Source organism: Alternaria metachromatica, assembly GCF_023757995.1.
Source record: "Alternaria metachromatica strain BMP 0045 chromosome Unknown scaffold_27, whole genome shotgun sequence".
Taxonomy (NCBI): domain Eukaryota; kingdom Fungi; phylum Ascomycota; class Dothideomycetes; order Pleosporales; family Pleosporaceae; genus Alternaria; species Alternaria metachromatica.
Window position 1 is genome coordinate 194,155 of NW_026055518.1, and position 16,596 is coordinate 210,750.

General features: G+C 55.6%; 4 protein-coding genes across 4 annotated transcripts; 2 read left to right on the forward strand and 2 right to left on the reverse strand.

The window, feature by feature from the left end:
- Positions 1-3,029: 3,029 nt before the first annotated feature.
- Positions 3,030-4,408, reverse strand: J4E83_008797 (uncharacterized protein; the record flags this gene model as incomplete). Its single annotated transcript, XM_049335690.1, has 2 exons — positions 3,030-3,786; positions 3,957-4,408. 2 exons carry the CDS (start codon positions 4,406-4,408, stop codon positions 3,030-3,032), a joined length of 1,209 nt encoding a protein of 402 aa, XP_049185186.1.
- A 3,184-nt stretch (positions 4,409-7,592) lies between these two features.
- J4E83_008798 (uncharacterized protein) lies at positions 7,593-10,266 on the forward strand (the record flags this gene model as incomplete). The annotated part of the gene is made up of 3 exons (XM_049335691.1): positions 7,593-7,844; positions 8,435-8,645; positions 9,992-10,266. 3 exons carry the CDS (start codon positions 7,593-7,595, stop codon positions 10,264-10,266), a joined length of 738 nt encoding a protein of 245 aa, XP_049185187.1.
- Positions 10,267-12,015: 1,749 nt separating this feature from the next.
- On the reverse strand, positions 12,016-14,599 carry J4E83_008799 (uncharacterized protein; the record flags this gene model as incomplete). The annotated part of the gene is made up of 3 exons (XM_049335692.1): positions 12,016-14,372; positions 14,420-14,452; positions 14,500-14,599. 3 exons carry the CDS (start codon positions 14,597-14,599, stop codon positions 12,016-12,018), a joined length of 2,490 nt encoding a protein of 829 aa, XP_049185188.1.
- Positions 14,600-14,830: 231 nt separating this feature from the next.
- Positions 14,831-16,526, forward strand: J4E83_008800 (uncharacterized protein; the record flags this gene model as incomplete). Its single annotated transcript, XM_049335693.1, has 2 exons — positions 14,831-14,982; positions 15,032-16,526. 2 exons carry the CDS (start codon positions 14,831-14,833, stop codon positions 16,524-16,526), a joined length of 1,647 nt encoding a protein of 548 aa, XP_049185189.1.
- Positions 16,527-16,596: the final 70 nt, after the last annotated feature.

A 16,596-nucleotide genomic window follows, 5' to 3' on the forward strand; every position in this document is an offset into this window, starting at 1 on the left:
AATCTCATCTGTTCGCGCGCTGCTCGCAAGCTCAAGCCAAAGGCCGAAATTAGATGGCACGTGGGAAGGGATGATGCAAAGAACATTCTTGAGACGTTCGATTTGGTCTTCCCGCCCGCACGGCTTAGCCTGCTTCAGGACCAGCCCCCATGTCGCATGACATGGAACGCGGAGCCAGTTCGCCGCCAAACGCGTGGGCAGCAAGAAGTAAGGGACAGCGCCCTCGACACTGTGTCCATGGAACAGCCCTGATGCAAGCGGCGGACGTGCCTGGCCCACACACATGTCACGGAACGGTTTTTTCTCTCGCTCCTGCGAGTGACCCATTCAATTGCCATGCTCGCCCTTGTCAGTTGTTTCGGCCTAAGGCAGCGATCCCGGACGATCAGAGAACCAGCATGCAGGAGGGTTGTAATCCTGCGACAACGATATGTGAACCAACATGTCATAATTGTCGTACGATGTGGCAAAGACGATGAGAAGGTTCGCGCGGGTAAGGCGACGCCAGGCACTCCTAGCCGCACACTCCTGGTGTGCACTGAACGCAGAAAGGGATGGGTGGTGGCAGGCCCTGGGGTGGATCTGTGTATGTGTCAAGTGAAAGGGTGTCGTCATGTGCACAGTCATTCTGTGAATGGTGGCATGTCAGCGCCCATGATTCGCGTTTGGCGAACAGGTGGGAGATTTGGCCCTCGACTACCCATGCCCTCCATGCCGCATCGGGAAGGCTTCTCGAAGGGCTGCGATCGCCGGTCAGTGCCCGCGAGAATAACGACACTGTTCATGCATAACCTCTTTTGCGCCGTGATTTGTTTATGCAACGCAACACGAGCAGCGCCGAGGAGCGGCTCGGCCGTTTGACAATAGTTCACCCATCCGTTCCCCGATCATGCGAACACCTATTGCGTCGCATGGCCGAGCCCCGGGGAAAAAAGTAACGTAAGGAGCGGTGTCCCATGGTCGCCGTCTTGGTTCGTCTGCCCATTACCGTTCCGTTTGTGTCATGTTGCATGGTTCGAGTCTGTCGTCCCATGCGCCAGGTCACGCTGCTTTGGCTTTAGTTCGGCATTGCGCCGTGTTTTGGTTTTTTTATGCCGACTCGCCTGACGGCACGTAGATGAATGACACAATCTGCCTGAATGCGATGTCGTGGATATTGGCGCGAACGAACTGGCGGGTAGGTAGGTGGGCGTGACGGCGACGGCAAGGGGAATATGTCATGGGCATAGACTTTGGACTAGACGTGGTCTTCTAGAAGCATCATGGAAGGTTTTTCTTCTGCAAAGGCACGCACTGGGCAGGTTGGGTGGTGAGAGGGCGTGCCTTGGGCGGGTTGAACTAGGCTGTTTCAAAGCGGTTCGTGAGGGCTGGGGCACGTGCAGAGCACCATCTCAGCCTTGTGCTCCGAGTGGGACGGGAGCGGAGAGCGCGCGCGCGCGCACAATAAAGTTTGGTTTACGCCCAAGGCACCAATTCGAGGCCGATTAGCTTTGGCAACTAACTGCAGGCAAAGGCGGCAACCATGGGAATGATGGAATTTGGCCAGGCTTATCGATTAGCAGCCACGCAGCCCTACGGCATCCTCAAACACGCCAGCCCGCCAATCACGTGCGCCGCCAGCTTTTTGCGGGGCGCAACACCCTCTTGCCTGCACAGCAGAACCGATGACACGACACCCAGCAGCCCAAGCCCTAAAATAGTTTGCATACACACTTACGCATTGCAGCGCCATGCAAGGACAGCGAACCGTTCTAAAGACAAGTTCATGCAAAGCAGCCCCCGTGTTGCCCAATCGCGTGGCCCAAAAGTGAGGCTACGAGGCTGTGCTAGTGGAGACAGACGTGATGATCGTGAACAACGCACCTTTACCACACCCTCCTGGCGAACGTGTAGTAGACAGACACTGCGTGAGACAGCCACCACACTCCCCCACCCACCCAGGAGGCGAAAAATTTCCGACTGGAGCTAAGCTTTGCTGAACACACCCTGAAGCGGTGACAGCGCAGCGCTCCGCGCACGCTGAGTCGGCCACGTAGGTACCTGTTTGACCGACCTTTTGCTCAGGCATGAGCAAGTGTGGCACCCATGGCCGCTACGTCATCATACGATGATCCGGGGTAGACGAACGTTGTTTTCCCGGCGGTGGGAATCTCGTTTGCTGTTCACCGCCACGCCACACACCTCGTACGTGCAGGGTCATGCCGGACGGCCTGTTGCTATGTTGAGGGACACGGTAACTTTGGAGGGTCCGAAAGAAACGTAATTAGGGAGGGATGGAGGCATGGAGGCGGGTTTTGCTTCTCGGAGATGAACGGAACCGTTTGGTTCATGTTGTATTATAATCTTGCTACTATGTGCTGGCCATGCTGGCTTGCAGGGTACAGGTGGCGGAAGGCGAAAAAAGTCTTTCCAACGTTGTCTTTGATACACTTCGAGGCCGTAAACTAGCTGGTTGAACACGTAGTTCGACACGTAATATCTAAGAGGGGGAAAACATCGGTGTAAAGGTATCCTCGCCACGCTATGCCGCTGGGTGTGCTTGTGTTGAGATGGATGATTGAATATAGAGAAATGCGAATGAACCACACCAAAACAGTGCTGTGACAAACAGGTTCATGGAAAAAACAACCATGATAATGGAACAGAATGCGAGTCTAGAGGGAGAAACAAACGCTATGATGTTCAGCAAAATGCGAGAAAAACCAGAATGCCAAAGAAGATTGATATCCATGCGAAAAAAGATGTTGACAACCAACCCACGCTAAATGCCACAGTCGTGCGGAACAATGCCCCTGCGTTGATCTTCATCCAGGCTCTGCAGCGCGGTTCCCTAATTCTAAGCTTTCGTGGTATACCCCGTGTGACTCCTGAACCCTTCTCTCTTTGTTTGCGCCGAAACCCCTGGGTATACCCACGCTTCATTACGGTTCCTGCCCGAATGTTTGTGTATGCATGCATCCCGAAATATGTCTATATCCCATCTACTACAAGTAAAGAAATCGTTGAATAATGCGAGTTGCGAGACGTGTCTATGCGACTGCCGATGCGGGTCGCTCGTAAGGTGTCGACGGTTGGGGTGGGGATGGTCGGTCGCTTTCCTCGCGCTTCATGCTCTTGATGCTGCCGGTTCCGCTGCGCTGCGACATGCGGTCGGGACTCCTCATGCCCTCACTCCGTGTGTGGTGCTCTGCTCGTGACGGGCCTGCGGCCTCTTCTTCCCTTCTCCTCTGGTGGTACGCCTCCATGTAGCTGGGGATGCTGCCCTCTTGCTTGATAATCGACTGCATGCCTGGTACAGGTGCTGTCCTGGCTCCGCTGATCAGGTCTTCTTCCGACTGGGGTTGGATCTGGGGAAGAGGTTGGCCTAGTTGAGGGGGCACGCTGGACCGGTTGCGAGGGTCTGCGCGCCTGCGACTGAATGAGCTGTTCCTCCTCCTTCGTCCGCCCGCGCTGGAACCGCTGTCGGTCCGCTGGTGGTAGCCGTGCATCGGACCTTGGGGCATGGGCGGGGGCACCTGATGCAGCTGCGGCGGCATCGGCGGCGGGTTTGGCATCAGTTGAGGCGCGTTGGCAGGCGTGAAGCCATGCGGGGCAGAGGCTGGTATAACGGGCACTTGCGATGGCGAGCTCATGCCTGTGCCGGTTGCAGATGGGTGGAGCTGAAACACCGGCGCATTCGCACGCGCGCTCATCTCCTGCTCCCCCAGCTGCCAGTGCATCGATTCGGCGGACCGCCAGGGAATGCCCATCTCGGTAGCGACCTTCTGCCACATTTGGTCCTTGAATCTAAGAAGAGTCAGTATTGATTTTGGGTAGAGTGCGCGGAAATGCGTCGCATACGCGTGCGGCAGAGTGGGCTGGGGTAGATCTGAAACCAAGGAGGTGGGCTCAAGACGAAGGAACGGATGACCAAGATGGAGAAGTCTGGCCATCCGGATTTGTCGAGAGGTACATACCGAGCGTAGAGTCTTGCGAGCTTGTTTTTCTTCTCCTCGTCCCAAATGGCTCGCTTCTCGAGGTAGTTCTGGTATCGTAGTCGGCAGGAAATGGAGCTTCTTCCGGGTAGTCGTTTCGCAATGTCGTCCCACTTCATTCCCTGACCCCGCAGCTCGATGGTGAGGTTGTCCTCCTCTGGTGTCCATTTGGACTGTTTCTTGGCCGGGCTTTCGTCGGGTAGCGGGGTTTGAGATGCCTGTCGCTTGAGTGTTGAAGGAGGGGAGCCATTAGTATTTTGCGGGTGACGGGGTGGGGAAGGTCCATGTGGGCCGGAGTAGAGCGGGCGAAAGTGTGGGAGTGGTGCGGGTTCAGCGTGGCGGTGAAGTTCGGAGATGGCAGGTAGAACAGGTCCTCCTAGCATTGATCCGGGTCCTTGGGGTGCTGATGTTGGTGCCTGTTGGTATGCAGACATTGGCGCGTAGTGCGGGGGGCCTGGGTACGCGGGTGGTCCAGAGGCATACGCCGGCGACGCTCTTTGCGAAGGTGACTGTGTGTATGCTGAAGGTGCGGTTGTGTATCCTCTGGTCGCGCCTGTCGAGTGGGACACATTTGATATGGTGCTCTTCTTGCTCGCAGGTGACTCTGAGCCCCGAGCGCGAGGCTCGAGGAGGAGGTTGATATCCAGGATGACGGTGAGGGACTAGCTTCTAGCCAGCCCATAAAATGGAGAAGGTTGTCAGGAGACCTGCGTCCTCGGAAAGCTCAAGTTGCCGAAAGATGTACAGTCGGTCAGTCAGTAGCGGTGTTGGGGTAGGCGGCTGTAGGGTGTGGAGTACAGCAGATAGATGGCTATCTATAAGTTGAATGTGTACCGATCAGGTCGGGCGTTGTCGTAAGGTAGCCTCGCAGATGATTGACAGGAAACCGTCGTTTGATCAGCCCAGGTGTGGCGTTGGGCAAGGCAAGGCAGAAACTGAGGTTGTATCCGAGTCGAGTGGGTGTTGATGTGCAGGTGAAGTTGGTAAACAACAACAGGGAGGCGAAACGTGTTATGGGTAGCTGTGTATGAGGATGAACAGGAGAGGACAGTGGTAAGGTGATGAGGTTCGGATAGACTAAATGTGCCGACGATGACCCAAGTAGCCAGTTGCGAGGTACTTTGGATGATTCACGCTCTAAGTGGTCGATCGACTCGAGCTATTTGGGCTATGGGCCGGGGCTTTCGGAGCAGGGGGTGAAACAGGCCAACCACTCGGTCTGATGAATGACGGGCGTGCTTAGCCACTGACTTTTCAGGTCGAGAAGGTAGAGGAGTAGCGTAGGGGAGTGGTGGATACAGACTGGTAGGAGCAAAGGTAGGTAGGGTCTGAGGGAGTGAGCATGGATGTGTCAGTAGAGAGAGTTAGCGTGCGACTGTAATACTAATAGCAGGCATCCCTTGAAGCCCTGGGCTGGCGCCGCCTCATCGTCCGCCGCGGTAGGGATCCGGGGGCTTGGGATCAGGATGTACCCTTTGCGTTTCTGACTTGACACCCACTACCTCTGCGCTTAACGCTTTGGCGACTCGTGCTGGCGGCGCGCCACATTAACGACCCACAGACCAACTGCGTACCACAGCTGATCCGATCTAAGGAAGCATGTCTGCCGGAGATTTTAGCGAGACCAAAAAGAAAAGGACAGGCCAAATTGGCAGCGTTAGCTTGACACAAAAAGCACGACACCCGTTCTTGCGTGGTGAGTACTGCGATGACGTGTCCCCCACTTGGGGAGGTCACGGAGGTCACGATGTGGTGGTAGCTATCAGCAACCTACTCGCAGTCTTTGACGTGGGAGACGACTCCGGTGCATTTGCATTACTGCGGTTTGATATTGGCTTCGCCGGCGTGGTGTACTGGGCGTCATTTGCTGCCCTCCTTTCCGTCAGGCCTCAATGCGCCCAAGACGGGGCTGCGGCGTTTGCAGGTAGCAGGGCCGCGTTCACGATCGTCGAGGAAGCGGCTGGAGCGTGTTTTCAGTGCTTGAGGCAACGAATCAAGGATTATGATGAGCGGTGAACAGTCTCAGGGATTCGCTGATGGTTCGGAAGAGCACAAGCGCGATGACATGGAAGATCTGCAGCATGCTCGCCCTGCTCCGGCTATCTGACGCCAGAAGCGTCGCTACCGAAGCCTTGCGAACGGCTGACTTCATTAAGGCGGTGCAGGTGGTGATGTGTTCACGCCAACGTCGACAACGTTCAAGACGGGCTCCACCTGTGCAATTCCTGCGTTCATGTGTCCGGTCAAGAACCCCACTGTGGGCGGCGATCTAGCAGCGTCGCAGCATGCGCAAGAGGAGCGGTGAACTGCGGTGAACTGCCGGCGGCCGTGGGCGTGACGTCTAGCGCGCGCCATGGCATCAACACGAATGGCACGATTAGCACGATGGACACGATGTCGGCACGCTGGTGTTTATGCGACGATGTTGTGCGCGCACGTGAGGGGCGGTGCTGCTGTGTTGTCTTCGTGTTCGCGAGCCACGTTGTGTGAAGCTACGAGGAGGCGCCGCCCTGCCATGTCATCGCCGTGGCAGATTGCATCACGGGACCAGGGCTACGATGATGCGCATGAGGCGGTGAGGAGAGGCCGAACTGGATGGATGTTTTGAATGAGGTTGGATATAGCAGGCCCTTGGGCCAGTGGGAGCCGACATGCAGGTGCATTAGCCATGAACCATCCCCGTGCGCTGGCCAGCGCTAGGGCAAAGGGCCTTTCCTCGGCGGCGCCCACGGCCTGCTGAGTGATTGAAGGATCAAAAGACTCCCCACAGACCAGACGAGCACACAATCTCACCGCGCCGACGGCATGCGAACTGCACTTCCGCAGCCCTGGTCAGTCTGGTCGGTCTGATCGAGTCTGCCTCTATCTGCCGCTTTGGGGGTGCTTTGTCTGCTTGGTCCTCTCGGTCGCCTTGCAGGTGTCTTGCAGGTGCCACAGCCTCTACATGAATCTATAAGGCGCAGCACTCTATATTTACAGACGCGTGCATTGCATACATCGCATACAAGAGCGGTGAAGGGCCCAGTTGGAGTTAGTTGGAGGTATTGGAGGCACTGGAGGAAATGACTTGTCTCGTTGACGCTGGCTGCTATGATGGGGTGCTGGCAGGCGCCCGCAGACAGCCGTCGAGTACCGACATCTGCATCTGATCAAGTGCAATCACCACGTCTTGGCTGACGAGCGCATGGTTTTGCATTAGTTGGATGAGGCAGCTCGACCCGGAGCAGGCCTTCCCTCGACGAAGATCATCAGAAATAACCGCCCACGCGCGAACGATGCCAGCGCACGGCGTGGGTAGATACTGTCCCACGCATCTCACATCGTTCGAGGCGTGGGGTGCGTGGGTGGTGGGCGTTCGTCGCGGTTCGCCGTGTCCGCCGTGTCCTGAGACATTCACTGTGGTTGACAACCACGGCCTTGGCATCGCTTAGGATACTCGATACGGCCCTGCGCAACCCTCTCCAATGCTTTTCTTCGGCCCTACACCACTCGTAACCATCCCGCATACGGAGCGGGTCACCTGTCAACCGTACACCATCACCACCACCAACAGCGCAGAGTCCTTCTATATACATACATTACCCCTCTAGTGCACCTCGGCTCTGCCCCTCGCTCGCCATGTCACTCCAGAGCGCGGCAGACGTGCCGCTTCTCATTAGCTCTCCCAATTCGTCGTCTGAGCGCCGTATATCGCCGTCGTGGTCCATTGCGCAGCTCAAGGCCCGCCTCGAGCCCATCACCGGTGTGCCCGCCAGCAGTCAACAGCTGTCGCTGCGCGTGGGCTCTCAGGATGCCGTCGCCCTCACGGCCGCCGACGAGGAACAGACGCGTCTTGCTGCCTTCCCGCTGCAGCCGTATGCGGAGATAACCGTAAGTGCTTCTTCTGCTTTCTCATTGCACGCGCGCCGCAGCCCTGTCCTGGCTGTGTCGACGCTGCCGTCCTCTCGCGAGCTGCCACATCTCTGCCCCCCCGGCTCGCCTCTCTACTTCCTTGTATCTACTCTACACCCACGCCTAGCAGTTTCATGCGTCGCTCTGCTCGACTGCCCCATTCGTTGTCAGGTCCGACGTTGAGGCTGCGCGCTCCAGTCAGGTCATGCCTGCATATTCGCATGCCCCGCACTGCCCCTCTCTTCCCAATTGCTGCGCCTTGGCACGCGATCCGCGCGGAAGCCATCCTTCGTTTCATCTGAGTTACCAGATCGTCTGCAAGCGTTGGGCACGCCGGGACGCTGCTGGCACTCGGCATTCGATACCGACGACATAAACTTTCGCAATACCGGATAGCCTTTCGCTGCTGTCTTGCCATTTCTTTTTCGGCGCTTCGGCCCTACTCCAATGCCTTACATGGCCTCATGAATCACCCCTTGTACCGGCCACCTTGCTAGAGCAATCTCAACTGACATCCCCGAGCAAATGAATCCTCGCAAACATGCTCCCGAGCTGACAGCCACGTCTAGGTCGTCGACACTCGTCCGCCGGGTGCGAGGACGGACTTCACCGACCTGTCGTCCGTTGAGAAGTACGAAATGCCCGCTGCTGAGTACGAGCATCGGACCGACAGCGTACTTGCATGGAAGAAGGCGCAAAAGCTGGGTCGTTTTGACCCCGATGCTGGCAGCATCGAGCAGCAAAAGATCCGCGCCTCAGAACGGGAGGTAGAGGAACGAGGTAAGCCGTATATCTCCCGCATGTTTCACCCACACCGTTGAGCCGTACGTTTGCGCGGCAGAGCGAACGCCGGAACCCGGACATCAACCATCGCATTGCAGCCTTGTAGTCATCCATGTCGTTCCAACGTGCAAACCGGAGATGCTTCAAACTCTTCCCAAACCGGACTGCTGCATGCCTCCAAGGTTGCCGCCTCATCATAACAGGATTCACTATGTCTCAGCCTGTCATTACCCTCCGACAAGGACATCTGAGCGACAGGCAAGGCAATCTCGCATACCGAGTATCCTCTGACCAAACCGGTCATACACGACTACCCTTTTCGGCCCCCTGCATCCAACCCTTGGCCCAGACCTCCACAGCCGAGCGTATGGCACTGGAAGCACATCCGTTAGGCAAGTGCCATAGTCAACCGATTAACACTCGGAAATCGCTTCGAGTGTGGCCGCCGTCCTCCAACGACTGTCGTCGCTCCGCTAGGTTACCCGTTTCTGGCAGGGACCGGGCAGCGGCAAAGGGTGCAAGTCGCCGAAACCCTAAACTCAATTCTCAAAATAAGCGATCGACGCCTTCCTTGCCACCCAGCCTCATTATTCTCCCCATTCTCCAGCTTCATTCGTCGACCAAGTCTCTCGGTAATACACTTCGACTACGACATGGTCCATTTCCTGAAATCTCCCTCTTCCTGCTCGCCCGAGCGAGATCGTCAGGGTGGTTTAGGGCACCAGATCCTCGGATGGCGCGGCCCGCATTTTTCCTTGCTTTCCAAAACACATCAGCACGTTACGCATCGTTTACTCCGCTGAATGCCATTATCCCCGAAGGATGTGTTGGAGATTTGTGTTGATGGATCCAACGCCGCACCACGCCTCGATATTCGCGCATCACTGCCTCGCTATAGCATTGCATTGGGCAGCGCCTGCATCTGTCTCGAACAATCAGGCCGCCTTCCCCGCTTGAGCCTCGCCGTCGCCACCACATCTCGAGTAAGATGTGATCGGTGTGCATGAGGGACCGATTAGGCGTGCAATGATCTTGGGTTTCCGCGCATACGCGATGCTAGTTGCCAAACTGCCCGCCCGGCCGTCGGGACGTTGTTGTCCACTTACCTGTTCCGTTCCGCCTGGGCATGTATTTGCTTCTTTTGCTCGCTTTCGCGTATACCTCCTGTCTACGCCCAAACCATAGACGGATACGAGGGTTCGATAGGTTGGGCTCCACTGAACAGCAAACGGAACTGATCTCGTACGATTATCCTGGCTGCATTCATACTTACACTTTGGTCTCCTTTACCGCATGTATGCTTGCGAAGCGAATCGATTCAACTAACGCAAACCCCTTCTTAGGCCTTTCTCTAAACGGTCGTGTTCGCCTTCTACCCGAGTCAGATGCGCGTCGAGGAACCATCTCCTATGTTGGCCTTGTCCCTGAGATACCGGGTATAGGCGTCTGGATCGGCGTCACCCTCGACGAACCGACAGGCAAGAACGATGGCAGCGTCAAGGGCAAGCGATACTTTGAGTGCGGCAGCAATTACGGCGTCTTTGTGCGACCTGAACGCTGCGAGGCCGGCGATTTCCCCGCCCTCGACATGGGCGATGAGGATCTGGAGGAGCTGTGATCGGAACTCCGAATAGGGGGATGACAGGACAAGTATATCGAAGAGCCACAGTGATCGAGAGGGGGGATCAGGGTAAGCGGTCACGTGGCAGCCTCGGTGGTGGTATGGAATTGACTTCAACCTACACATGTATGTTCAAGCTGACTCCGCCTCCGAATATAATGACGAGACCGGCTTTGTGCCGTAATCGTCTACACCCGTCACAGAGACTGCTTGTTATCATCATCTCTCCCCCGAAAACACCAACTAGATGGTCAAAAGCTAGCAAAAATGAAATCTGTTATCACGACTACAACAAGCTCGTTGTTTGTTACTTAAATAAATATAGCTAAGGCTAGAGTATACAAATCGCTCAACCTTTTACAAACTAAGTCGCATCACAAAGGCTACAGTCTACATAGCAGCGTTTCAATCACAAGTTGAAGTACAAAAACGTATGTTGGAGTATACACTGCCTTGACTACATACCCTGATATACCTATTCCCCCGCCGGCTCACGCGGCGACGCCAACCCCAAAAGCAAACCCAACCTCTCTCTACACCACTCAGCCTTCCACCCCCCCTCAAAATCCGGCACGCGCATCTCATCCTCCCAACCCCCCGCCTCATGAACCCGCTCAAGCTGCTCCTCCAAAGCAATCTTCAACACCCCCTCCAACCTCCCCAGCATCTCCGCTGTCAGCCTACCCGAGAGATCTGTCCCCGTATGAGCTCTGACAGCTTCAACAAGAGAAGCCACCATGGTAGTTGTTGTGGGGAGGTGCCTGCTGAAACTGGCATGGTCCCAATTAGGAAGCGGCTTGTCGTCCCGCTTCGCTTGCTCGACCGCTTGTGTGACTGCGGAGCGGTATGTAGATGATAGGTTCCAGATTTTATGAAAGATTGTTTGGTGGAGGGCGGTTGTCTCCAAGGGGGTGGTGTGGAGAGGAAGGAGGGTGTTGCGGTAGAGGTAGGATAGTGGGATGTCTTCAAGTCCATCTCCACCTTCGGATTCATCTTCCTCTTCAAATGGGAATTCATCGTCATCTTCCTCCTCATCATCCTCCCCCTCTTCCTCACTATCCCACACCCCTCCCCCCGCAAAAAAGTACTCCACATCCCCATCATCATCATCCTCCTCTTCCTCACCAAAAGTCCACCCAAACTCAATACCCCCCTCATTCTCATACTCCACGCTCCCCTCCCCGTCATCCAAAACAAAAAGTTCGCGTCTGCACAAGGGGCAGGTATTCGTTCCCTTAGCGCTCAACCACGCAACGATGCAGGGTTCGCAGAAGATGTGGTTGCAGCTTGTGGTGTTGGAGAAGGAGACTGCGGGGTGGCCGGTGGTGGTGTTGTAGTCTTCTTTGCAGATTGCGCAGGAGGTGTCGGAGGTGGAGGTGGGTATGATGTTGTGGGCGAGGAAGTGTGAGCGTGTGGGGAGGGTCATTGTGATGGATATGAGGAGCACTTGTCTTGGTGGGTGGGACAGTTTTGGTGGGGTAGGTGAAAGTCTTGAAGAGTTGGTTTGGACCCGAGGTGAAACTTGTGAAGAGTTGGTTTGGACTAGGAAGATGAGTTGGGGGAGAGATGTGTTTTATACTCACAATGCGTAGAATCACTGCATTTTTCAGCTGGCCCTACCCATGGATGATATCTTGTATAATACTATAGTTGTTGCAACACCTCTGGTTGCAATGGCCTCGTACCACGGATCTCGTCGAGCGGAGGTCCTTCCCACATCCACTCACAACGCGCCTTACTAACGGCCTACTCATCTCTAAAGATCCACTTTCCTCCTCTCCTGTGTGCATCCAACCAGCGCTCTTGCACGATTGCCTTCTCTTGTTCCTTTGCACGTTCCCTGTCTTCCTGCTGTTCCTGTGTCGTCGGAAAGTCCACTCGCCAGAACCCTGGCGGTGTTCTTCGTCGCTCGTAGGCCTCGCGATGCTTCCCGGACTCTTTCGCCATCTTCTTCGTCCGAGCTTGCAAAACGAGCTCTTGCCGCTCTTCGGATGACATCTGCGTGAGCTGCATGTTGCTGTATGCATCGCCCAGATAGTCCTCGAGCAAAGCCTCCTCTTCCGACGGACTGAGAGGTCCTTGTGCCTCCGCAAAAGCTCGAAAAGTTGAGCCGCAACATTGCGGGTTAGTGCAGCCCGGGAGACACATGCGATCTCCTCGCTTGCGAACAGTCTCGGAAAATGCGTAGCTGAAGCCTTGGTTGTATTCAGGGTTTGGCTTGAAGTCCTTGACGCTGAGCTCGCCGACTGGCTTATCTCGGAGGCGAACCTGATCTTTCAATGGTGATGCACGACTTCTGCGAGCACTCGAGCGGGTCTCGGGAGCCCTCATGGTCCATATAGGACCGTCAGGTGTCGGATCCTCACGAGGGCTCGCGCGAGCCTTTGACTTTGAGCTGCGCGCACCCTTACTGACGGAACGTGTCTCGGTAGTACGTGAGGAGCTTGCGGGAGGCGTTGGATTTTGCTCGGTTTTGATCTTTACCGGACCTGACTTGGGAGTCTTCGGCGATGTCTTTCCTGGTGTCTGAGGAGTTTTCAAAGCTTGTAATCTTTGGTTCATCTGCGCTCGAGCAAGGTGGGGCGGCAACCTCGACTTACGGTTATTCGCAGGTAGTGCTTCTCCTGACTCTGCGAGAAAAGAATGCTTGTCTTGTTGATACGCTTGGGATTGCCGTGGACGCTTAGTGAGGGGCTCCTCAGACGCACTGTTCACCACGTTGGGGTCAAGGGGTCTCAACACAGCGTCCCCTGCTTGCGTGGGTTCATTCGGCTCACTAAAGGCTCGTGCTTCGATACTCGCCATGGCTTGAGGCTCGCGCATGTTATCATAGATATCATGCAGATCAGTGTCATCCAGGTTCTCGTTCTTAACGGCCTGCGTAAGTGGCGCGCTGTTACGCCTCTGCTGACGAGGCGTTTCCACGGGATCCGTGTCATGGAAGATACTTGTCCGGGGCTGACGAGGAGTCTTGATCCCATGGGGCGCAGGGTCGTCCAAATCCATCGTCTCATTCCGAGTCATGTTGAAAGCAGGAAGCGGAGGACTACTGTGAGGCTCTTCCTTCACGCGATGGGGCTTTATTGGTGTGCCATCGGAGGAGTGATCGGCGTATATCTCGAATCTGGACTTTGACGGCTGGCCTCGTTTTCGTTTTAGCGACCTCTCGGAAACGAACTCGGGGAAATCGTCATCATCTTCAGCTTCCGTCGCTTGTTCGAATATGCTCCTCGGCTCGACCTGCTCATCCACTGTCGTTTGACTGGAGCTTGGAATCGCTGAACGATGGCCTTCGTCCTCTGAGATTATCCGCTGCACGTGCGAAGAGACACCGCCATTGTGTTCTTGATGCTGTTGTAGCTGAGGGATCCCTGAGCGAGTGCTGGCCTTTGGAGTGACAGTTGTGGTGGGGCTCCGAGCTTCCTCGCCGCTGACCGTGGTCGGAGACGCCAAGCGACTCGTCATTCCAAGAACTGCACGCGGAAGCGGGGCCATAGGAGCAGGGGAGGAGCGGTCTGGATTAGCGATGGATCTGGGGGTTCGCACGGTGGCCAATGAAACTGGACTGGAAGGTAGATGAGGCCGTTCCTCGGGGAGAAGGTGAGCTGTCGCCATATGTGACTTATCGGCCCCGTCTCTGGCCTCGCTCTTCGACTTTTGTTTCACTGCTTGCCGATCTGCGTACTCTTGCCATGCGCGCACGCTCTCTTTCATATCCCTGTTCTTTTGCATGACGTTCGCATTTTTCTTCTGGAGATATTTCACTTGTTGAGACGTGTCCCGATACTTCTTAGTCAAGTCGCTAAACCGGGCAGCAAGGTCGTGATACTCTTCTTCGGTAGCCTCGTTTGCAACCCCGTGATCTGGTAATGGTGCAGCGGCCTCTTGTAGAGCCGCGAGTCGTTGCTTCAACTGCTCATTCTCGGTAGCGAGGTGGCGATAATCGCCGGACGTACTTGGTGCATCGAGTGCAGAGACATGCTGGTCGACTGACCCCCTAGTTTCGAGCTGTTCTTTCAGGTGCTCGTTCTCTTTGGCAAGACGCGCTGATTTCAGAATCTCGTCATTCAGGTGTTGGAACAGTATTTGTTGGTTCTCCTCCTCTGCAGCAGGTTAGTGTGTAACTCAATGAATAAGACAAAATGCGTACTTTGATCTAGCTCCTTCTGATGTTTCTCTTCTCCTGATTCATTCTTAGCAAAGGTCGACGCGTTAACTGACCGTACGTACTCGTCTTCCATTCCTTCTCGAGGTCAGGCTTGATGACCTCATCGTATACACGCGTCCAGAGCCCTTTGTTCTGCTCTACCCAGGCTGAAAACTCCGCCATATTGGACCAGTCCGACAAGGCATGAAAACGACAGGTGTGACAAGAGATGACTCGATGTTCGCGTGTGTCCTGAATTGGTTGCAGCATTAGGCGGCAACTGCGAAAGATACGCGCTAGTGGAGCGCGCAGTCACGCGTACGCACAGACACTCTGCGATAGCGATAAGACATGGTGCCAATCCGGCATCCCGAGGCGCATTCGCCGCCGACACGACAGCCGTAGCCAGGTATTATGAAGCGCGCATACGATGGCGATGATGACGGCGAGCATCCAGCCAAGGTACAGCGGCTTTTACATCCCGACAAACTATCTCGACTGAGCGAGGAGTTGCTTGTGCGCATACTGTCTTTCGTGCCCGTACCCTCGCTACTGGTATGCCAAAGGTAGGTAACGTCATCTCCGTTGAATCGCGATATCCGCTAACTGTTACAGGGTGTCGAAGAAGTTCAGTCGCCTTTCGGTCGATTCGGAATTGTGGAAAGCCGCTTACTACCGCACATTCGTCCTCCCTCGAGCGTCGCGCATACCAGGCATCAGAGGCCCTGCCAACCCGAATCGGCTACACTACTCCTCGCGGCTATCGAAATGGCTAGAAGACGGCTACTTAGTCAAAGACGGAACACAAACGAACTGGAAGCAGCAATATCGGTTGCGGCATAACTGGACCCAGGGACAATGCGCCGTCAGTGAGATCGTGGTCGCTGAAAGGCCTCCAGACCCACCGCTACTCGTCATGATGTCTAACAGCATCATCTATGCTGCCGACTCCATGTCAGGCCTACGAGCGTGGAACTCGAAGAATGATAGGGAGCTACTGGCATCCACGGAACTATCTGTTGAAACAGATGTAGCTCGGCTACCGATATCCATGGCCATAGATGTCTCGAATACGGACGATGGCACGGAGCGAGTTGTCATAGGCTTTGAAGACGGCTCGTTCTCCGTTTACGCACTTAGGACGGATCGCAAGAAGTTCACGAATGTCTTCACCCATCCGCCATCAACAAACGGAATGCTGTCGGCTCTCGCATACTCATCGCCTTATCTCCTCACCATGACCGAAGACCACCTCCTCTCATTATACGCTTTTGAAGAGGTGCCTGGCACGTTCGGGTTATTAGAAGCACCGAAGCTGCTATACTCCCTACGATCGAACACTGCATGGCCACCTGTCTCGTTATCGCTGCGCACAACAGCACATACCATGACCGCCGCGATCGCATACTCCCTGCCGACGTACCTATCCGGCTGGACTGTTGGTGTGCAGGAGCTCATACTCTCACACAAAGGCGACCTAATCGAGTCACGGTTGGCTACTGCGGCGGATGAACACTCGTTCACGCTCTCTACGTACCGCGCGGCCTCTTCATCAGCACGCTCGTTGTCACCTTTACCAGATCGCGCCGATGAAGCCCTAGCACCGAGCGGGCCGAGCAGATCGAAACCTACCTCCATGTCGTACTCCCATCCGTATCTTCTCGTCGCGCATCCCGATAACACACTATCGCTCTACCTCGTTCGATCGACATCACAAGCATTGTCCATCAGCTCTGGCAACCGCCTCTGGGGTCACACGTCTTCGATATCCGGCGCCCATGTCGGCATGCGTGGCAAGGCTGTGTCCGTGAGCAGACGAGGGGACGAGCTACGGGTATGGGATCTAGAGGGCGGCATGAACTCCTCTGCGAACCGCAAGCGCTCAAGAAACGGACAATTAAGCGTTCGCGTACAGCCATCCAAAGCCAGTGAAGAGTACACCCAGGACGACGACGCGGGGCAGCAGGTGGGCTTACGGTTTGCGCTTGACCAAGGCTTTGACGACTCTTCCGTCAGTCGTGGTTGGGTCGGCTTCGACGAACAGAACGTCATAGTGCTCAGAGAGAAGAGCGAGGGCAGTCAGGCGTTGGTTGTCTACGATTTTACATGACCTCTCAAGGGCTCCGAGGCGTCAGCATCTGTTAACAAATATACCCCGATAGAGCGTTTTCCGCGGTTGC